Genomic DNA, 20,097 nt, shown 5'->3' with positions numbered 1-20,097 from the left:
TCTGAGGGGTGCTGGGTCCTGAGTGCCCAGAGGGAACTGCCCACCATCGTGTCACACTGGTGCCCCTTCAAGAGGATGTCCTCGCTCGGCCTGGAGGCTTCCAGGGGTCTAGCCTTCTCATTCTTGAGCGCTTCGGGGTCCCCCGTGGACAGCACAGCTCCTGTAAGCGGTAGCCCCAGCACAGACGACCCTCAGGCCCACGTGGGCCTCTCCCTGGGGCTGCTTCCTCTGAGAACCCCAGGGAGGGCTGAGGTTCTCCTGAGATCTCGTTAGGGGCAGACCCGTGGGGGCCGCCCAGAACTCCAGCCCTGGCACACGCTTGGACCCGGATGTGGAAGAACAGCCCCCCAACTGCAGGAAAGGCAGGATCCCCGTAACTTCTCAGGAAGGGTTGGCTTCCTGCTGTGAGCTGCATGGCCGGGGCCAGCTTGTGGGCGGGCTCAGTCAGCCATTGTCAGAGGTGGTGAGTCCCAGGGGTCAGGGGTGCGCTCATTTCACAGGACTGCGGGGAAGCAGCTTAGCCTCTCAGAGGCTGTCTGCTCACCTGAAAATGGGAGAGATCACAGTACCTGCCTCCCGCTGTCCCGAGGATGGCACGAGGCCGCTTGTGATGGGATGAGCCCGGTGCCTGGCATTTGAGAAGGGCTTGGAGTACAGGTGATTGCCGTTAAGGTGAAAGACAGGAACCTGAGTTGCCGAGGATTTATAGTCTCCGCACGATGTTCAGCAGCACCTTCCACGCGCAGGAGCCACAGTGGCGGGGGATTGAGCAAGGCTGCGGTTGAATGGCCGGTCTGTGAGCGAAGCCTGACCCTCAGCCGGGCTCCAGTCCACAGGACGGGGAAGGAAGCGAGGACGTCTGAGCCTCAGCTGGCCTGCCCTCGGGATGTGTATGGGGACACCACCTGTTAGAGGTGCGCTATCACCCCAGTTTCCGGTGAGAAAATTGAGGCTCAGACATGTTAGACTCGTGGCTCACGCTCACACGGCGAATGCGCACCAGGCCTGGGACTTGCATGGAGTGTTGGACTTCACGGGATTCCTGCCTCCTGGTGCTGCTGCTGCCAGCCCCTACCCTGACTTCTGAGTGTGAGAACCCACCCCGACCGGAGGAGTCTCAGTGAGCGGAAAGCGCCCTCACCCTGCTAGCCAGAGTGAGCAATCGAACCCCTCCTCCCTGTTCACCCCAAAACCCAAACTTCACACCCGCCACGCCAGGCCCCCTAAGAACAGGTCTGCGATGGTCCCAGGGTGAGGCTGTGCCTGGCAGCGGCCTCCTGCCTGGGGCTTTCTGGGGCCTGGTGTCCTGAACCCCTCGTTCCTGCCCCTTCTGCAAGCCTGTGCCTCCAGCTCTCTGCAGGGGCTGAGCCCCCGTGTCCTTCTCATGAGTCCCCTCTGCTTCCTGTCTGGAGGAGCCTGGTCCAAAGCCACGTGGGCTGCTCCTGCGTGCTGTGCTGGAGGCCCGGCTGGCCTGTGAGGACAGAGCCTCCGAGGTGCACTGTGGCATACCAGACCCTGAGGCGCTCCATCGGTGCCACACCCCCCCCCCGGGCCCTCCCGGTGCCCCACGCTGCTGTGGGCTCCTGAGGCAGATGAGAGGAAGGAGGGACCCACCTCCAGGTCACCTGCGCATTTACTCCTGGGCCTGAGCTGTCCCGAGCCCCTGGATTGTGGGCCAGAGGCCCTGCCCTGGTCCTTTCTGGCGGTGCCTCACAGAGTGCCACCCAGGGTGCCATTAATGCCTGGACACAGCCAGGGAATCCGGGTGGGGGACGGGCCTAATGCTCCCCTGGGCACAGCCGAGGAGCTCGCTGTCCCTCCCGGTCAGGCTTCCTGGTCACCATGTCCTCGGGTCAAAGGTAGCTGGGTCACTTCTTCCTTTGGGGTCACTCCTCCTCGAATCTGGTCTGACCAACCCCTCAATAGCCTGCAGCTCTTAAATGCCTTAAAAAATTAATTTTTCTTTTGTTTTTAAAATCTCATTTGGCTTTTTAAACTGTCCTCCACGCGAGGGTGCAGGTAACTTCAGTCCCAGGATAGTACCCCCCCCTCCCCCGCCTCCCCAGCTTCTCATCGCACAGACCTGTAGACGCTGGGATGGCTTCTCTCCCCTCTCTCCCCTTAGTGACCCAAGTCTCTAGGTCAGTGATGGCGAACCTATGACACACGTGTCAGCACTGACACGCGTAGCCATTTCTGAGGATACGCGGCCGCTGAGGTGGCCGCATGCCAAGGATGAAACATTTGCTGCTCCTGAGGATGAAACATTTGCGAAATAATGTTTTTTCCTCAAAGTGACACACTATCCGAGTTATGCTCAGTTTTTTGGCGAAGTTTGACACACCAAGCTCAAAAGGTTGCCCATCACTGCTCTAGGTGATCTCAACAAGTCCCAACTGCTACCTGCTGATCAACCAGATTCCTATCTGCAGCCCAGACTCCTGAACTCCAGGTTCATGCGACCAACAGTTTACGCTCCACACCGGTTCAGATGTCTGGTAGGAATTGCAAAATTAATATGCTGAAGGACAAATTCCCAATTGCGCCCCTCCTAAATCTTAAACGGGATGTTTCCATTTCCTAGAATGTCTTTGCCTTGTTTGTTACAGCCAATTCCTATCACAGCCGACAAACTTGTCATTCTTTGAATTTCAGTCAAGTTGCTTCTTCTCCAAACACGGGAATCAGGATGGTTGGGATTCTCCTGCTCTCTCTCGGCCACACCCTCCTGCCCCACCCTCAGCAGGTTCTTCTCCGAGTTCCAGTAGCTCTGGGAACATACCTTGACTAGGAAACATTTCTGGCTCACCCGTTGACCCTGGTCTAGCCCAGAGGACACTCAAGTATCATAGTTGGCTCTGTATCTCCCGTCTCCCGTCACCGGCGTCTTGCCACATACATGTTCAATGAATGTTTCAAGAAAAAAAAAAATGTCCAAAAGGACTCGAGCAGCATTGTATAAACAAGAATAGCTGTGAGTGGTGCTGGAAGGAGACTTGACTTGGGGAGGTGACGCACAACACAATATACAGATGATAGGTTACAGCATTGTATACCTGAAACCTATAAAATCTTAACCAAAGTCACCGCAATAAACTCCATAAAAATAAAAAAGTACTGTAATTACAATTTGATTTTTAAATTCCACTAAGTATGCTATTCCATAGCCTATCAGCTAAAATTATTTGTAGGGTTCAAATCAGACTTTTTTAGGTCTGGCTTCCGATACGAGATATTTTTCATCCTCTAATAACTTTTACCTATTAGTTCAAAGTCCTTTCAAAGGGGAGGTCATATTTGGAAAGAAATGGAAGTCTTTTTAAGGCAATATTTGTCTTCTGTCTGGCAAACATTTCATCACTGACTTGGTTTCAATGGGGCATGAGCCCGGGGTGGCGGAATCCTGTGCTGAGGTTACTGTAGGTCCCAGCAGGTCCTTAGTCACAGGCTTACCTGGCAGCCGAGCTGTGGCGTCCCTCTGTTAGTGAATGTCAGGGTGCAGCAAAATGTAAGCCAGAGATTTCACTGCATCTCTAAAATAAAGGGGGGGGGGGGGAGGGATGAAGGGGGGGAGGGAGGGCTGGAGAGGGAGTGGGAGAGGGAAAGGGAGGGAGAGAGAACAAGATTGATTGATTAGCGCCCTCTGGTGGCACACATTTCTTACTGCTAAACTTTCAAAACACTACCCATGCTAACTATTTCAGGGAGTCATCAAAGTTTTGATAAGTATTTTCAGGGAAGTCCCGTAACCTCTTCCAAAATGACACCCCCATCCCATTTTTTCTTGTAACTTATGGGCTATTTGGTAGATGTGGAACCCAGACTTTCCGAAGGGAGAGCCACTGCGGGGATCTGGGCGGGAGCCCCTGGGCCAAGGACACCGGGGTCTCAGGGCCTGAGGAGGACTGTGTGAGACTGCGTTTGTTGCAGGTCTCCGTGAAGTGGATGTCCCTTCTCGGGCTCAAGGCTAGTCTTCCCACCTTGCTTTGGACCTCATTCCCACTGCTTCTTCAGGTATCTGTGTCTTGTCAAATAGCTCCTTTCTCCCTTATCTTCAAACTCTCCCTCTTAAAATTCAGTTCACACGTCAGAATCTTGAAGAATCTACTCTCAGTGAGGAACCCATACTCTTAATATGAATGCTATTTGCATGTTGTTGACCGTCTTTTGTAACTCAGTGAAATAATAAAAACTTAAGCTACTGGCAGACAGAGAGAGGCCCAGATTTTATCAAATTACAGTCACTCAGGGATCCTTTTCTTTTATCTGTTTTAGTTGCTTCTGAAAAGGCAAGTCCACAATTAATTAGTCACAATGTCAAGTTCCTATTTAAAATTTTGATTAAGTTGAAATCCACTGTGCCAGGAAGAATTAGACCTGGAGGATATAAACTGGCTGGTATTTCAGGTTTTACCACTACTTTACTTGATGCTCCTCGAGTACAGGGTTTTAAATATCTGCATTTAGAGTATCTATAGATTATAAACCACTATCTACAGTCTAGCTGTTTCTATTCATTAAGCACAGTCAGGTCAGATTTTAATGTGAATGAGATCCAGTGAGTTCGGTATTGTTAAGCTTGATGATCTCAGAGGTTGGACTAGACTAGGTCTGAGGAGACAACAGGCACAGTAATACTCTAGTTTTCTTTGAGTAAGATGAAATAAAAATTACCTTTAAGCCCGGTCTTCACCTTTCTATAACATCAAGGAACGTGACACGATCAGCCGAACCAGAGGACATATTCTCTGAATGTGGGAGACGGAAGACTGTCAGTTATTGTAAGAGGCAAATGTGTTCTGTAATAGGAAGAAGATTGAACTGTGTTGTCATCACTGGGTACAAATGAAGGATAAACAAAGACTTTTCACTTAAAGAACATCTTTATTTGATCTTTAATATACAATATTACCTTTAATTTATAAAAATCACATACAGAGGACATGACTGGAAATCAGTTCAGGAGCGGTCAGTGGGTACTGATTCAAGAGATTACACTTACCCCACTTAAATAGTTTAAGGAAAATTCTATCAAGTGAATTTGAGACCAGTGGGATTGAGCCATGGCATTTCAACTTCCCAATCCAGTGATTAAAACGGGGGGTACTTTATTTAATTAATCCAACAAAAGCTAACTTCCAAATTTCCTAAAAAGTAACTTTCCCCGAGAGCTGAGCTTGTCTCCATGGAAGTTTCTGGTATGCGATCTGCAGTCCAATTCTGCAGTACTCCAATAGCCGCAAGACCTCTGCCGTTGTTTAAAATCCCGTGTGTGGGTTTGTGTGTCATCTCACTCACTCCCACCCTGAGCTGCGGTGGCCTGCAGTGTGTGGGACCTGAAGAGGCAGCTCATTTACAATGTGTGCTCCCTGTCCCTCTGACTACAGGCTTCTCCTCCTCTAGAATTTCCAAAAATGGTGAAATATTCGATGAACTTCTGAGAAATCTATTAGCTCAGGATGACCGGTGCATTGCAATGTGCCTACTGGGAATAGGGTGCTGTCATTTCATGAGTTCTGCTGGGCTCAAGCAAAGTTTAAAATGGACGGCTTGTTCAGCATCAAGTGTAAGGTTGAGATTGAGAGGTACCTGAACTTAAGTCTGATGCCTACTGGCACTGTGAAATAATGCTACTGAGTAGTGAAGGGCTTCAGGAGAGCGATGCAGAGGAGGAGGAAGGGGGCTATCCTTTGGCTACCACTTCTCAGATGTGGGCAGGTCTGGAGGGCGCAGGGGCAGGACCCTTCTGCAGTCTAAAAGGGCAACAGTGGCTGCCAAATGGCACATAACCCGTTTTCTGCTGCTGAAAATTTTTCGAGACTGGATTCTGCAGCACAAAGGTCAGCGGTCCAATCGTAGTTGGAGGGCTAGAAGCACTCAGGCGGAGGGGTTTCTGCGGCCCCAGTAATCCGGAGTCTTGGGCCAAAGGTCAATGAGCAGGCAGAACTGAGCGAGGAGGACTATTTCGACACCACAGAAACACTTCACTTTACCTGGGGACTCCGGAAGTGTGGCATTAAATGACAAGGCAAGGCCAGTGGCGTGGCTGACAGCACACCCCAGGAACAAAAAATGTGCCTCCCTCGTGAGAGCTGCATCATGAAACCTGAACAGACCCCAGAGGAGCATATCTATCTTCAAGACAACAAAATATATAGCCTTAGGTTACACAAATATATATAATCTTACACATACACATCTTTTCGCTTTAAAAATGAATTACAGAACTCAAATGCAAAGGAAAGATGCAATCAAATATTACAGGGTCTTACACAAATTAAACTTTGGGATCAACATTAACAACTGTGACCCGTGCGCAAAATCCAGCCCTCCACGTTTCTGTAAATAAAGTTTTATTGGAACACTGCTATGCCCCTTCATTTACATACTGCCTATATCTGCTTTCCTGTTTCAGCTGCAGAATTGAGTAGCAGAGACAGAGAGTGGATGGCTCACACATAAATATTTGTCTAGACCTTTACAGAAACGCTTGCTGAGCCATAAGCCAAAAGGAACATCCCCATCATGACCTAAATGAGCCAAAGCAACAGGAAATCACCACCACCAATGTTCTTGAACCAGAATAAGTGCATTAAAATACCTCCAGAACATACTGGGTTATTCCAATATTTTGCTTAGAAGTTGTGCAGCCAAACCCAGTTAACAATTGTGTTTATTAGTTAACAAATACACAGTATTAAAAATCCCTCTGTGTATACTTGTATTTGTGTATAAATCTATGTAAAGAGCAGATAAGATATGAGTTGGCCAATTTGAGGGGAAAGAAACCTAAGGAAAAATAAGATCTCAAAATACCATTTCTGGGAACTATTATTTGAAACTTAAAAATAGGTTAGTATATTTTTCTTTATATTTAACAGCATGGAACCACTAGTAGGACACACAACAGAGCAAAAACAATACACAACCGCAAGTTTTACCCATGAATTATGTGCCAAAATTTTTGAATAGAAAATAAGCAGCATTTCTAGAAAACATTAATTTTTAATTACCTAATTAAAGTGATTTAGCAAAATAAGAATGCTTATTTCCAAATATTTTAGTCAAAGTTGCATCAGAAATCAAATATTTCTTTGACATTTTCCAAGGGATGTTAGTTATTAACTACAATTATAGCTATTTGGATTATATAGTAACACATTGTTTAAAATATAAACAACTTCTATTACTCTCAATTTCAATGAGATATAAAATGCAGCATTTTGCAACGTGATTCATACTGGGAAACATTTGAAATGGTATGAACTCCTCACACAGAGAATGCCACTGGAACCACAAAGTGTTCTAATGCTGGAAATTGCCTAGCATGCTGCTGGCACGCAGTGGGCACTGCATGCTTGTTCATCATTCTCTCACTCACCCATGCATTCACTCAGAGAAATCCAGGCTTAAGGAGACACTGCCTAATGAGAACGGCAAGCACAATCTTTCACCGGCATACTTGTAGTTTTGACAAAGACTTTGGCAACAGAGAGTAACGAAGATGATCAAAATTTCAAACTGCTAGGTTAGAATCTACCCAACGAAGGCCTGGGTCGCCCTAGCTGACACCACAGAAAATCAGGGTCAACCTTCCACACAAGGAATACATTCCCTCAATACCCAGTTACATATCAGCATCTGCTCAGAAACAGGAATGAGCTGGTGTCAAGAGAGACACCAAACAACACATGCCCACCGGGAAGGAAGAACCCTCTGCCTCGGGACTTACTGTTCTGCACTGAGTCTTCTTTTTGGTCAGGTCCACATTCTCTTGGCCTTAACAACTTTACCCTGGTTTGAACAAAAGGTGTGATTCTAAGACTGTAAAAGAAATAAATGTAGACGGTAGAGGGGTGTTCCAACATGTTGTTGTTGTTTTTTCTTGGTGCCTACTCTTTGAGGAGACTCCTGGAAAACAGCATTTCTAGGTTCTTTGCAGAAGGTTCTATACATGTAATGAGTTATTTAACCTCAGAAATAGGCCTGCAAAATGCAAAGGACTATCAAGGACAGAAGGAAGTAAAGAATACTCTTGGAAACTAAGCAGAATATGGCATAAGGACTGATCTCGGAGGAAATGATTTTTAAAATCCATAACAAAAATCAAACATGACACTGGCAAGTCATTTGCAGCTGACTTTAATTTAATCGCCTTTGGTATCCAGAAGGAAAAACTGGACGCATTACCATAAGCTCACAAGGAGGGCAGGGGCGTGGTGAAGACCCTCCCACTGTCCCTCTCAGACTCTTTGCTTGTACACTTCTTTGCCTTCCTTTACGCTCAGTCGTTTGAGAAATACAACAGAGCACTTCGGGAGTGAGCGTTGTGTCTGATTCCTTGAGAGCTTCCTGGGGAACCCAGAAGGGCCCCTAACTCTGAATTCTTCTGAACTAAGCAAGGAAGGGTTCCTTGCCATCTACACAGCCATTCTGGGTCGTTGTCAACTCAAGTTTTTTATTTTTTAGAACCAAATACTTTCTTTCCTTTTCTCTTCTGAAGTAACAGTCATCTATCCTTCTCATTTAAAATCTTAATTTTCAAGTAGTAAAAGATATTACAATTTCAAAATATGAGCTAAAACCAAACTCTCTTAAAGACTTAAATAATATATCTGGCTCCACATCCTTATTTTCTATGTATACTGAAAAACTTGGGAGTGGTTATCATTATTGATCATTTGCTGAAATGTGAAGACTGACTATTTGTGGGATAAGATGATCACCCTTAGAAAATATTTATATGAATTTGTAAATTTTTTCCCAATTTAAATCTACATGCCCATGAAAGGTTAAAAAGAAGTATCAAAATAAGGGAATAGGCCTTCAGAATTCCAAGGTGGGCTTCTTGCACATTATTTCATGAAATCTGCAAATTCAGACTAGATATTAGACTAATTATACTACTCCCAACTTTTATTATCAATGGGAGCTGTTTGTATTAAATATAAAGAAGAAAAAGTGTCCTGCACTATGACATAAATTCAAGGGACAGAAAATGTATAAGCATTAGACATTTATCTTACAATATAGTTCTTGATAAAATTTAAGTTCTTCCCCCAAATATAAAGAAATAATTAATTTATTTAAAAAGAATTATCTTTGCAAAATCTATTGATGGCATGAGAAAATCCTTTAGCTCTATCCCAAATTCAGTGTAATATGATTAATTACATCTTACTTTTATTACTAAAATTTATTTTGCAGCTATTTTGGTTAACTCTTTGGATTCCTTTAAATATCCTTGGAGAAAATAAAAGTTAAGTTTATTTTTACATAAGAATATTTTTGAAAAGCTTAGTCATCTGATGAGATAATAAAGGATCCCGTGTCCCCATTTCAGATAGACTACGTAAGGACATTTTACTGTATGTATTTTGTTCTTGATTTAATAAGCTGTGAAAGTAATTTAGCTCACCAAGGAAATTCAGAGCTCCATAACAGTATAATGAATTTTTCCCAGCCACATAAATATAGTTGTAAGTTGAGGGATTCTACTAAGTTTATAATGAGGTTAAAATGTACTTGGTAGATTTGCTGGTTTGGAAAAATAGCCTCCTACCAAAAAAACCAACGCTTTCTCTTGGAACAGGTTTCAAGGCAACAAACTGGCATTTCCTCCACTTTTTGTCATGCTACCAACACTAGACTGAACGACATGCACCAAATCCCCAACCCAGGCTCACAAATAGTGGTCATGACAAACAGCTTCAATGACTCCATATGGAGACAAAGACTTGAGGAATAATTCTTTGTAAGATCACACCCCAGAGAAAATTAAATTTAACCAAGAAATTTCAATGGAATGGATTGGGACTTGAAATGGTTGCCAGTCTGGTCATCCAACGGGGAACTTGAAAATTCAGACAGGGGTATTTCTGTTTCTTTTCCGAGTCTTCTTGCTGCTGATCCAGTTACACTGTTTTTTGGTTCTTGTTTTAGTTCATTCCATTATTAAAAATGGAGAAAAGGGGGTTAAACAATGTGTAAATATTTGATTTGAAAGCTGCTCCACTTCGGGAGGAGACAAATGAAACTGGTGCCAAGGCCATCTCGGACTCCTGAAGACGCTCCACGCTCTGGCTTATTCTTAGAAGTCAAGCCTCCAGGTTCCTGGACTCGAAAAACAGTATCGGAGAGTAACTGGCCTAATTGCTCATGTGACCGTCTCGTTAAGAATCCAGGTCTCCGTATACCAGGTCTCCATCCTACACACACCGGAGTACGTTTTGGTCAGGTATAAAACGGAATTATTTCAAAGTTGAGATATCTACAAGTTGAAAGTCTGTGGGGAGCGAGTCATGTTTCACCCTGCCATGTTGACGTAGAGGTTCGGGTTTTCAGAAGCCCCTCTCCAGACTCCTCTGTAGGGTCCATGTAAACAAAACACAGGTGAGAATGGTCTTTCTGGAGCTGCTTTCATCGAACAGCAGGATTTCCTGAAAGTGTGGTGTTGGCTAAATGCAACACGGGCAGAGGGTGAGCCTCTGTATTGAACACCCAGTGGTCTAAAGGTAAAAGGTCATCACCGGAGAACAGCAGATACAAATACCTGCAAATAAAAGGAGCTCCAATTAGAATTCAACAAGAAGATCCCATGGTCCAATTAGAATGGCAGAGGACACCAGTAACTACTTTGAGCAGCTTTAATGAAAAGCACAACAGAGGACAAACCCCAGCCACTCAAATGATCTAAAACAAAAACACTGTGTTCCAGAATAGCACATAAGAAAACTCGTGAGCTACACAACCAGAGCTCTGAAATGAGAGGGTTAAGGAACAAGTTCACGTACCTGTTTGAAGCACATAAAACAATGCTGTAAAATGGCGTAAACAAACCACTTCATAATTTTCAGACATTCTTTTAAACATAACGTACATCAGTCATATGTTTTGGCAGCTTACACAGCATAACTAGAAGTCCATTAACTGACATTGGTAAATAAATACTGAAGTAAATAAGTACACTATTAGGACATAGCAAGAACTTTTATACACTAATATATTAATAGTTTTTGCAGGTGCTGCCAACTATTTAATAGAGGTTTCAGAAAGATGGATGTTTAGGAGGCTTAACAATTATTAATCTCCTTTCATGGGTAATAGAATTGTTTATAGGAAGGCAAGGATTCCTGACCTCTCCGTGAGAAGTGCAAGCCACAGTGGTCACTTAGAAATAAAAAATGATAGATCTGACACGCACAATGATTCTTACCTATTATGCTGGGCAAATTCCAATCTGAATTCTACTAGGGGGTCATGAAAGTGAGCATAGAAAACTAGTTATATAGAGTCAGGAAATCTGGGTTCTAACTCCTGACCTTAGTAGCAATTAGCTGGCCTTACAAGGCTTCAGTCAAGAATTCCTTTACAGTATTTTAGCTAAAATTTATTTTAAAAATCGGGACTTTAATATTTTTTCTGCTTACTGTTACAGTTCAGGATGACAGAGTAAAACACATAGCTGAGGTAAGTAGAGACTGCGTATCGACGTATAACTGGTAAAGCTGGAACGGGGAGTCAGAGGCTTCAATCCCACTCCGTGACCCGAGACCCGAGACCCGAGCCCTGCTTGACTGATTTGTTCCCTGGCTGCAGGCAGAGACATTAGAGCTGGAAAGGCAGCCCCAGAAGAGCCTCTGCTGGGTCTGCTCACTGTGTGGAGAACAGAAGCACGCTCTTGGGGTTCGTGTACACACGTCTGGGATGCTATGGACGTACTTCAGGTAAACATAAATGTTATAAAAATCAGTAAAATAACAAATGTGAAAGTTTTAGATAATAAAATATGCCATTATTTTAAAATATATTTTTATTGTTTTTTTTTTTTTTTTTTTTGAGAGGAAGGGAGAGGGAGAGAGAAACATCGATGTGAAAGTGAAACTTCCATGGGCTGCCTCCTGCACGCTCCCTGCCAGGTGCCCTGACCCAGAATTAAACTCGAAACCTTTCGGTGTATGGGACGATGATCAACCACCTGAACCACACCGGCCAGGGCAAGATGCTATTATTTTTTTAAAAGGACCTTCATATTACCATAATGGGTTGAATAGTGCACCCCCCCCCCCCCAATTCATTTCCACCTAGAGCTCAAAAATGTGATCTTATTTGGAAATAGGGCCTCAAGGATCTGGAAATGAAATCCTTCTAGACTTAGTTGGGCCCTAATTCCAAGGACTTACACCTTTACAAGAGAGAGGAGGGCGAGATTTGGAGCCAGAGACGCACAGGGAAGAGGTCACTTGAAGACAAAGATTGCAGCACTGCTGCCTGGTCCCAGGGTTTGGAGCAAGACTGACCCCTTCAGGCAGAGTCAAACAATGCATGGAGAGCTGGGGCTGACACAAGACTTAAATAACAAACAGTGTATACTTAAAAATTTATACCAAAGTCAATGTTTAAAATTAAAGTAATACAGCTAAACAACTCTTTTTAACTTCGGATTATAAATTCAGAAGAGGATGTCAAAGACGTGGTATACTATTACTGATTTAAATTTAAGATTTTTAACCCAGAGTTTAAAAATAGAACAATTGGAGAAGCATGATCTTTGCTGTGAAAATTGAGAAAAGTCTACAATCTAATTCAGCTACTAGACTAGATACTCTTTTCTTCTAATAAAGATTTTTTTGAAACTGTACTTCAAGGTTAGAGATAACACATTACGAATGACACTAACTGGAGCCTGTAGGTATATAAAAAGGTGCTATTAAGTACTTCAGTTTCACTGGGTGTCTTGGTTACATTCAGAGCTATTTTTAAATGCTGTTCACTTACATCTCTTTTAGTTTTCTCTTACATAAAGATGAGACACGCGCCCTAGCTGGTTTGGCTCAGGGATAGAGCATTGGCCTGCGGACTAAGGGGTCCCAGGTTCGATTCCAGTCAGGGCACATGCCCGGGTTGTGGGCTCAATCCCCAGTAGGGGGAGTGCAGGAGGCAGCCGATCAATGATTCTCTCATCATCATTGAAGTTTCAGTCTCTCTCTTCCTCCTCCCTTCCTCTCTGAAATCAATAAAAATATATATATTTTTAAAATGAGACACTCAAGGGAGGTGTTACCAAAAGTCATCAACACAGTGTTAACTGAACAGGAAACGTTTTCAGAAAGAGGTCAACCAAGTCTGAGGAGAAACATTTAAGTGTCTCTAGAGAAAAGGTAAGCCTGAAAGAACCCACCACCAAGTTAATGTACTCTTACTTAGTCCTGTTTATTTATCAAACAAGCCTTGATGACTCGTTTATTCTTTTTCACAACTACCAATGGCAATGTCTGGCATATTATGGAGAGATGTTACAACTCTAAAAAGGCTTGCATTAAGGACTACAAAGAACTCATAAGAAAATGAGTTTGAAAAATAACTTACTTAAAACTTCATTTATCCTTCTACTATTTAAATAATGTCTTTGGAATTGACTGACTAGGAATCAAATTAAATTGAAGATAATCAGTGGAAATTATATTCTAAAAGATGATGCAGTAAAACATAATTATTAATCTCTCCAAAAGATCAGCCCCTCTCCACCTTTCCCCACATCTTCTGTCACATCTTAAAGTTGTTTTCTGGGGGGGAGGGGGGAGGAAGAAAAAAGATGGGGAAAAACATGGGCATATTATGGATTCAAATGCAAAATACGCATGCAGTTTTTAAAGATTAACTGAAGAAGGCAGACATTTCTGGTATGCTGGGATGGATTAGGCTTGTCCTGAGATATCAGGGAGCTAAGGGGAATTCATGCCGCTCTGCTTTTAGGGGTCAAATAAGTTAGGATGATTTTGGCTATAAAAGACAGGATCTAAACCACACAAACAATTGGGGTTATCTGGCAAACAGCCCAGAGGCAGGTGGTAACAAAGGTTGGTTAAGTCAGCGGAACATTATCAGAGCTCCCCTGTTTTTTTTTTTTTGGAAGGGTTAATGACAATACATGAAACGCTTCCAGGTACCAAAAGACCTTATCTCTCTTTCAGTTTTTTGTGTGTTTTTTTTTCTGAGATCACAGCCTTGAGAAAACTTGTAATTATCCCTTTGATATGTACGTAAATCTTTTTACAAGCAAAATGAACCTCTTACCAGTTTTACAATCCAGAAAGGCCAGGGTGCTATGTCTTTGAAATGTAAACATTTAGGAAGCTAGCACCCCAATCACTTACTCACTATGGGAGGGTAGTTTAGATGTCTTTCTCAAAGCTGTAATTAAGATGGATTATTTTTCCTTTGGGTAAAGGTAATTAACTAACACGGATGACCACCCCAGTGACCATGTGAATTTAGAATAAGCTGTGTACAGCAAATGGTGCTGTGGAGAGAGTATTCTTATCACCTGCCTTCAGCACAGGTACCTAATGGATTGTACCTAACCTGGCTATGTGGAAAGGCCAGATTTCTTTCTGTCTTTGCAATGGGCCAGTGACGCAAATGGCAGTCTGGCTTAATGCTTATTCAACAGTAAAAATGTTTTCCTTCTCTGCTACATTTGTGGAAAGGGTTTTCTGAGTTGGCAGATTATGTTCTTTAATCCCCCCCTCCCCCTCAGTAATGAGGATCTTAGAAATATTCTTGACTTTTTCCTCAGAATTGTAAAATGCTCCATGCCTTACATCTCCACACAAAAAGGCCAGTCAGAAAGTAAAGGCAGACATCACTTCAGGTGTGGGTCTACTTTGACATCCTAATGGGAGTGTAGTGGCATCTCATTGTAGTGCTAATTGTACTAATGACACTGAGCACTTCTTTTTTATGAGCTCATTTGTCATCTTTATAATCTTCTTTAGTGAAGTAGACACTTCAACTCTTTTTCCCCATTTTAAATTGGATTTCATGTTACCTTATTATTGACATATAGTCTAGACACTTTTCATTGTTTCATTTAATTTTCTTTCATTCTTTTTCAAACATTTCTCAAAGAGATGTTTTTAATTTTTAGACCAATTGATCAATTCCTTTTTTTATGGTTTATGCTTTTGATGCAATATCTTAAAAAAAACTTTTGCCCACCATAAGGTCACAAAAATTTTCTCCTATGTTTTCTACTAAAAGTTGTATTTTTTTAGGTTTTAAATTTTGATCTATGATCCATTTTGAGCTGATTTTTGTATATATATATATATAGAGAGAGAGAAATGAAATTACTTCAGCACCTTTTCTTGAAAAGCCTTTCTTTTCTCACTTCATTGTCTTTGTACCTTTGTCAAAAATCAGTTGTCCATAAATGTATTGAGTTCTTCCCACCCAGGATTCTCTATTCTGTTCCACTGATATATATATATACACACTCTGATATTTGTATAATGATACCTATATCTATATCAGAATGCTTCAATCACTATAGCTTTATAGTAAGTCTTAAAATCAGGTAGTGTTAGGTTTTCAACTCGTTCTTTTTAAACTTGTTTTTGGTAATTCCAGGTTCTTTGCATTTCCATATGAAATTTAGAAATAGTTTATCAATTTTTACAAAAAGTCTCCCATGAATTTTTTGAGTTGTCTTTTTTTTTATTGAATCATTGGGGTGATGCTGGTTAATAAAATTATGTAAGTTTCAGGTGTACAATTCTATAACCATTATCTGTATATTGTATTGTGTGTTCACCACCCAAGTCAAGTCTCCATCCATCACCATTTATCCCCCTATACTCTCTTCTACCTCCCCCACCCCCTTTCCCTCTGGTAATTACCCTACTGTTGTCTGTGTCTATGAGGGTTTTCTTTAACCTTTTCACCTTTCATCACCCAGCCCCACAATCCCCACCCCCTCTGACAGCTGTCAGTCTGCTCTCTGTCCATGAGTCTGTTTCTGTTTTGTTTGTTAGTCCACTTTGTTCATTAGATTGAACCCTATATGAGTAAAATCATACGGTACTTGACCTTCTCTGACTTATTTCACTTCGCATAACCCTCTCCCGGTCCATCATGCTTCCTGTGATTTTGAGTGGAAATGCAATGAATCAACTATAAATCAACTTGGGCAGAATTAAGAAAGAACTGAAATACATATATCTAATACTTGTGTCAAAAATCTTTAAACTAAACCCGATCATAAGGAGACACAGATATATATCTGAGGGACATTCTTCAACGCCACTAGTCTAAATACTTTCGTCAATGTCACAAAAGATGAAAAGCAAGGAAACTTGTTCAAGGTTAAAGAAGACTAAGGAGACATGGCAACAAATGATCCTCTGGGGGTTAAAAAAAATTAGTTTTAAAGTACATTATTAGAACAATTGAGAAATTTGAAAATGGACTACATATTAAACAACAGTATTATATGAATGTTAAATTTTCCCAAGTGTGATAACTGTACTGTGATTACACAGGATTATGCCCTTTCCTTGAAACACTTGTGTAAGTATCAGAAATCTGGTAACTCTCAAACATTAAAAAAAAAAAATAGTAAAACTCTGTGTGTGTGTGTACATACATATATACAGGGGTGAGGAAATGTTAACAATAGGTAAATCTAGGTGATACACAAATACTCATTGTATTTTATTCTTACAATTTTTCTGGTCTTAAGAAAATAAAAGAAGAGCTCTTAAATAATTTGGGTCAAATTCCACAGTTTACAGATGCGATAACTGAAAGCAAAGAAATTTTATTTTGACATATTCATTCAGCAAGGTTGTATATAACTAAAGCTCCTGTGGTTTTATCTGCCAGTCCAGAGTTCTATCAACTACCTCAGAGTCTCAGGGCAATCACACAGGATAAATCAAAACAGAAATGACTGTTAGAAGTAGGGAACTGACTACCAAGCAGATGTTCTAAACCATCACAGCAGTAATAAGGGTGTGGCTTAGCATCAACTGCAGATATGGAAAGGAGAGGCAAAATAAAAAAGCAATATAACAGGAATTATAAATACTTAGTGATATATTAGAAGGAAAAAGGAAGTAACTCTATAATGCACAAACTGAAAAGATGGGAAAATTAGAGCAGTAGGAATAATAAAAATAGTTGAAATAAGATGGCCATTAGGATGACACTTTGTTTGACACATATAAATTTTAATAATATACCAAAATGTAAATTAGAAGTATACTAGCATGTAAACTTCAGGAGGGTAGGAATTTTTGTCCTTTTTGTCTACTGATTTATCCTCAAGTAACCTGAACAATATCTGAAAAATAAACATTTTTTTTAAACAAAGTGACACTTTATGGGGCATTCAGGTACAGAAAGACAGGAAATAGAAACATGAAGCAAAGAGAAAGTATCAAGAGCTATTTATTTTGTAGTGGACATATTTAAGGTCTCCACCTTCTTCCTGCATGAGGTTTAGAGTATAAGCCCAAATAATAAAGTTGTCCTTCTTGCTTTTTCATCGTTCTCTTTATATATATGTTTACGGGACTCTCCAATGAAAGGATGGGTGACTATGGTCAGTACTCTCTAGTACTATCAAAGCACCATGATCACTCCTAACAGATTTTACCAGCTAGAGCAACGAGTTCAGGTGTGGTTTCCAGACCAGCGTCATCCACATCGCCTAGGAGCATGTCAGAAATGCAAATTCTTAGGTTCTACCCTAGGCCTACTGAATCAGAAACTGCGAGGATGACCCAGTTATCTGTGTTTTAAGAAGTCTTCCAGGTGATTCTAATGCACACTAAAGAATTAGGAGGAAATAAAGGTACTAAACTCTTATTTGACTAAATATCTACCTCATAGTCTGCCATTCTTCTAGAGATGCAGCTAAATATTAAAGATGTAACATTTTTCAAAAGGCCTCCACTTACTTTAATGTTTCAGCGAGAAAGAAGCTCTGCTGCACATCGTCATGGGCAGGAGTCGAGGAATAAACATCCTTCACCCCAGAGAACCCCCCGCTGACTCGGCAATACTTCTCAATAGCCTGTGAAAGAGATCAGACAAAAGAATCAAGGACACAAATTTTAAGTTTGGAAGGTCAAGTTAAGGGACCCCGTCAAAAGTTCACAGAGCTCTATATGAGAATTTGACAGTTTAAGAATACAATGTATTATCAAATGAAAATAGTTCCTTCTGAAAAAACTGACTGAGGTATCCTGTTTCCTGTGGAATTTCTCCCTATTCAAAACTCTTCAATCTTTTTTAAGACATCTTGTACATTCCTTACTTAGGAGTCAAATTTAAGTCATTCACACTGGATTTGAGACCTGTCTGACAAAACAAAGTCTCACTAATTCTGACAAATCAAGAGGGAGGCCAATTTGAATTAAATTTTTAAAATGCAATTTTATACCTTCCAAGGATAAACAATAATCCAAACATGCTTTTAAAAAAGCATTACTTAGAAGCTCTACATAATAATAGCAATGAGATAATATTTACTGTTTGTGTCTCTGTCTATATGGGCTACGAAAGCAACATTCTAACGCCTGTTCATTCAAATTTGGACAGATATGGGTTCAAGTTTGAGTTTGTCAAACCTCTTTCTAATGGATAAGAGTAGGGCCATATGCTAAGAAGCTGTGTAGGGAAAAAGGACCTTAGAAACAGGACAAATTATCCTAGTGCTTCTCAATGAGGGGATACTTCTGTCCAAACCCTTCACCCCTAATTCAGATCTATCTTCCTTATTCCTCTAAATAAGAACCCTTAAATATTAGGGGACATTCAAGTCAGATACATTGCAGGATTACTTTACCTGTCTGTTGCCCCTATGGAAAATACTGTTAGATTTACATAAGCTTTAGTAAGCCACCGCTACCGACACAAGTGTGTGTCCCGTTCCTGAGCCACTGTGGCAACAGTCTGGCTATCTTCTCAACTGCAGCAGTTTCACTAGCAGCTACGTTCCCAACTCTGGACCCGGTGGAAAGACAGCACCAACAAATGCTGCCTCTGCTCCTGTTCTAGATACCCACCTTCCGTTACTATCCTCTGTCAAACTTCGTAAGGACTCTCCAGGTCTGGATGACCAATGACATGTGAGTGTCCTCACCTTAGTCCAAGTCTTTATCACATTATTCCCAGACTACTGCAGTGGCCTCCCAACCCACCAATCTGCAGGCTACAATCAGATCCTTGTGTTTTGTTACTTACAACTAAATGGCCTTCAATAGTCCTCCCACTTTGAAAAATCTTTAGTAGTCCTATAATGGATTCTTAAAGTTAGGGAATTCTGGTGGGTAGGAGATGGTGAAGAAAAAGAAGATATGATCGTTTTTTAGATAGGCAAAGGTCTTTCCATCCCCATATGAGAAACACCTATGTCATAACTGAGAGATGTGTGTGTGTGTGTGTGTGTGTGTGTGTGTGTGTGTGTTTGTGTGTGCACACACGCACGCGTCTTCTTCCTGAGTCACTGAGTAAAGTACATATCCCTTCACTGGCACATAAGGCCATCCTCACGATGGCTTCAAATTCCTCTCTCTCGTTGCCACTGTGAAACCTTTTTACATAAATTGGTCTATGTTCTGCCCTAGAATATATCTTGCATATTCTTGTCTGAGCAATTTACTGACATTACTTATCTCACCTAGAATTCTCTCATTCTATCTACACTACAGATTTAAGTCAAACAATTTAAATATGAATATTTATCATAGATAGTACTATTTATCATAATTAGTATATCTCAGAGAATAAAACACCCCCTCATTCCCAGGAATAGGCAATACTTCCACAAAAAGACTAGTGATTTTCTTCCTCCCTCGATACTGAGAGCCATGAGGTTCTCTCAAAGGCAAGTACTCTAAGAGTAAACCACTTGCTTTCTTTACTGACTAACCATTAAAAATTCCCCGTTTCCAAGTTATGTATTCGTCCATCAATCTGAAAAATTTGTAACAATGTACTGCTCTTTCTTATGGTGATCCACTAAGGAATTACTAAGAATACAAGCTAAAATGAAGAGGGGGTAATCCACCCAGGCTGTGAATCTGGGCAGTTTTACAATATTTTCCCTTTTTTTGGAGTTTGACCACTAGTAAGGAAGTACAGAAATTGTATAATCATAGTGAAAAATTGCCTTATAAATGACTCTGTAGTTACTCAGTAAGAATAATGAATAAACACTAATAGGAAAATACCTCTAATAGAAAACTAAACTGGATTCTAAGATTTACTTCTGCTGCTTAAGAAATGTAAATTGACTAACAGAGTTTT

General features: G+C 41.5%; 1 protein-coding gene across 2 annotated transcripts in view; it reads right to left on the bottom strand.

The window, feature by feature from the left end:
* Positions 1 to 8,126: 8,126 nt before the first annotated feature.
* The window catches only part of MAN1A2 (mannosidase alpha class 1A member 2), a 60,754-nt gene continuing 48,783 nt past the window's right edge, over positions 8,127 to 20,097 (bottom strand). Inside the window, exons 12-13 of one of the 2 annotated variants that reach the window (XM_008147227.3) lie at positions 17,745 to 17,860; positions 8,127 to 10,552 (exon numbers count right to left, since the gene is read on the bottom strand). In XM_008147227.3, the coding sequence (XP_008145449.1) occupies positions 10,420 to 10,552; positions 17,745 to 17,860 (249 nt within the window). In that variant the 3' untranslated portion in view covers positions 8,127 to 10,419. Of the gene's footprint in view, positions 10,553 to 17,059; positions 17,126 to 17,744; positions 17,861 to 20,097 lie in introns of those variants that run through there. The other variant, XM_028154165.2, reaches the window with a different exon arrangement.

This window comes from Eptesicus fuscus, chromosome 22 (genome assembly GCF_027574615.1).
Source record: "Eptesicus fuscus isolate TK198812 chromosome 22, DD_ASM_mEF_20220401, whole genome shotgun sequence".
Lineage (NCBI taxonomy): Eukaryota > Metazoa > Chordata > Mammalia > Chiroptera > Vespertilionidae > Eptesicus > Eptesicus fuscus.
Note: the sequence above shows the minus strand (reverse complement) of the source record. Positions and strands in the feature narration are given on the sequence as shown.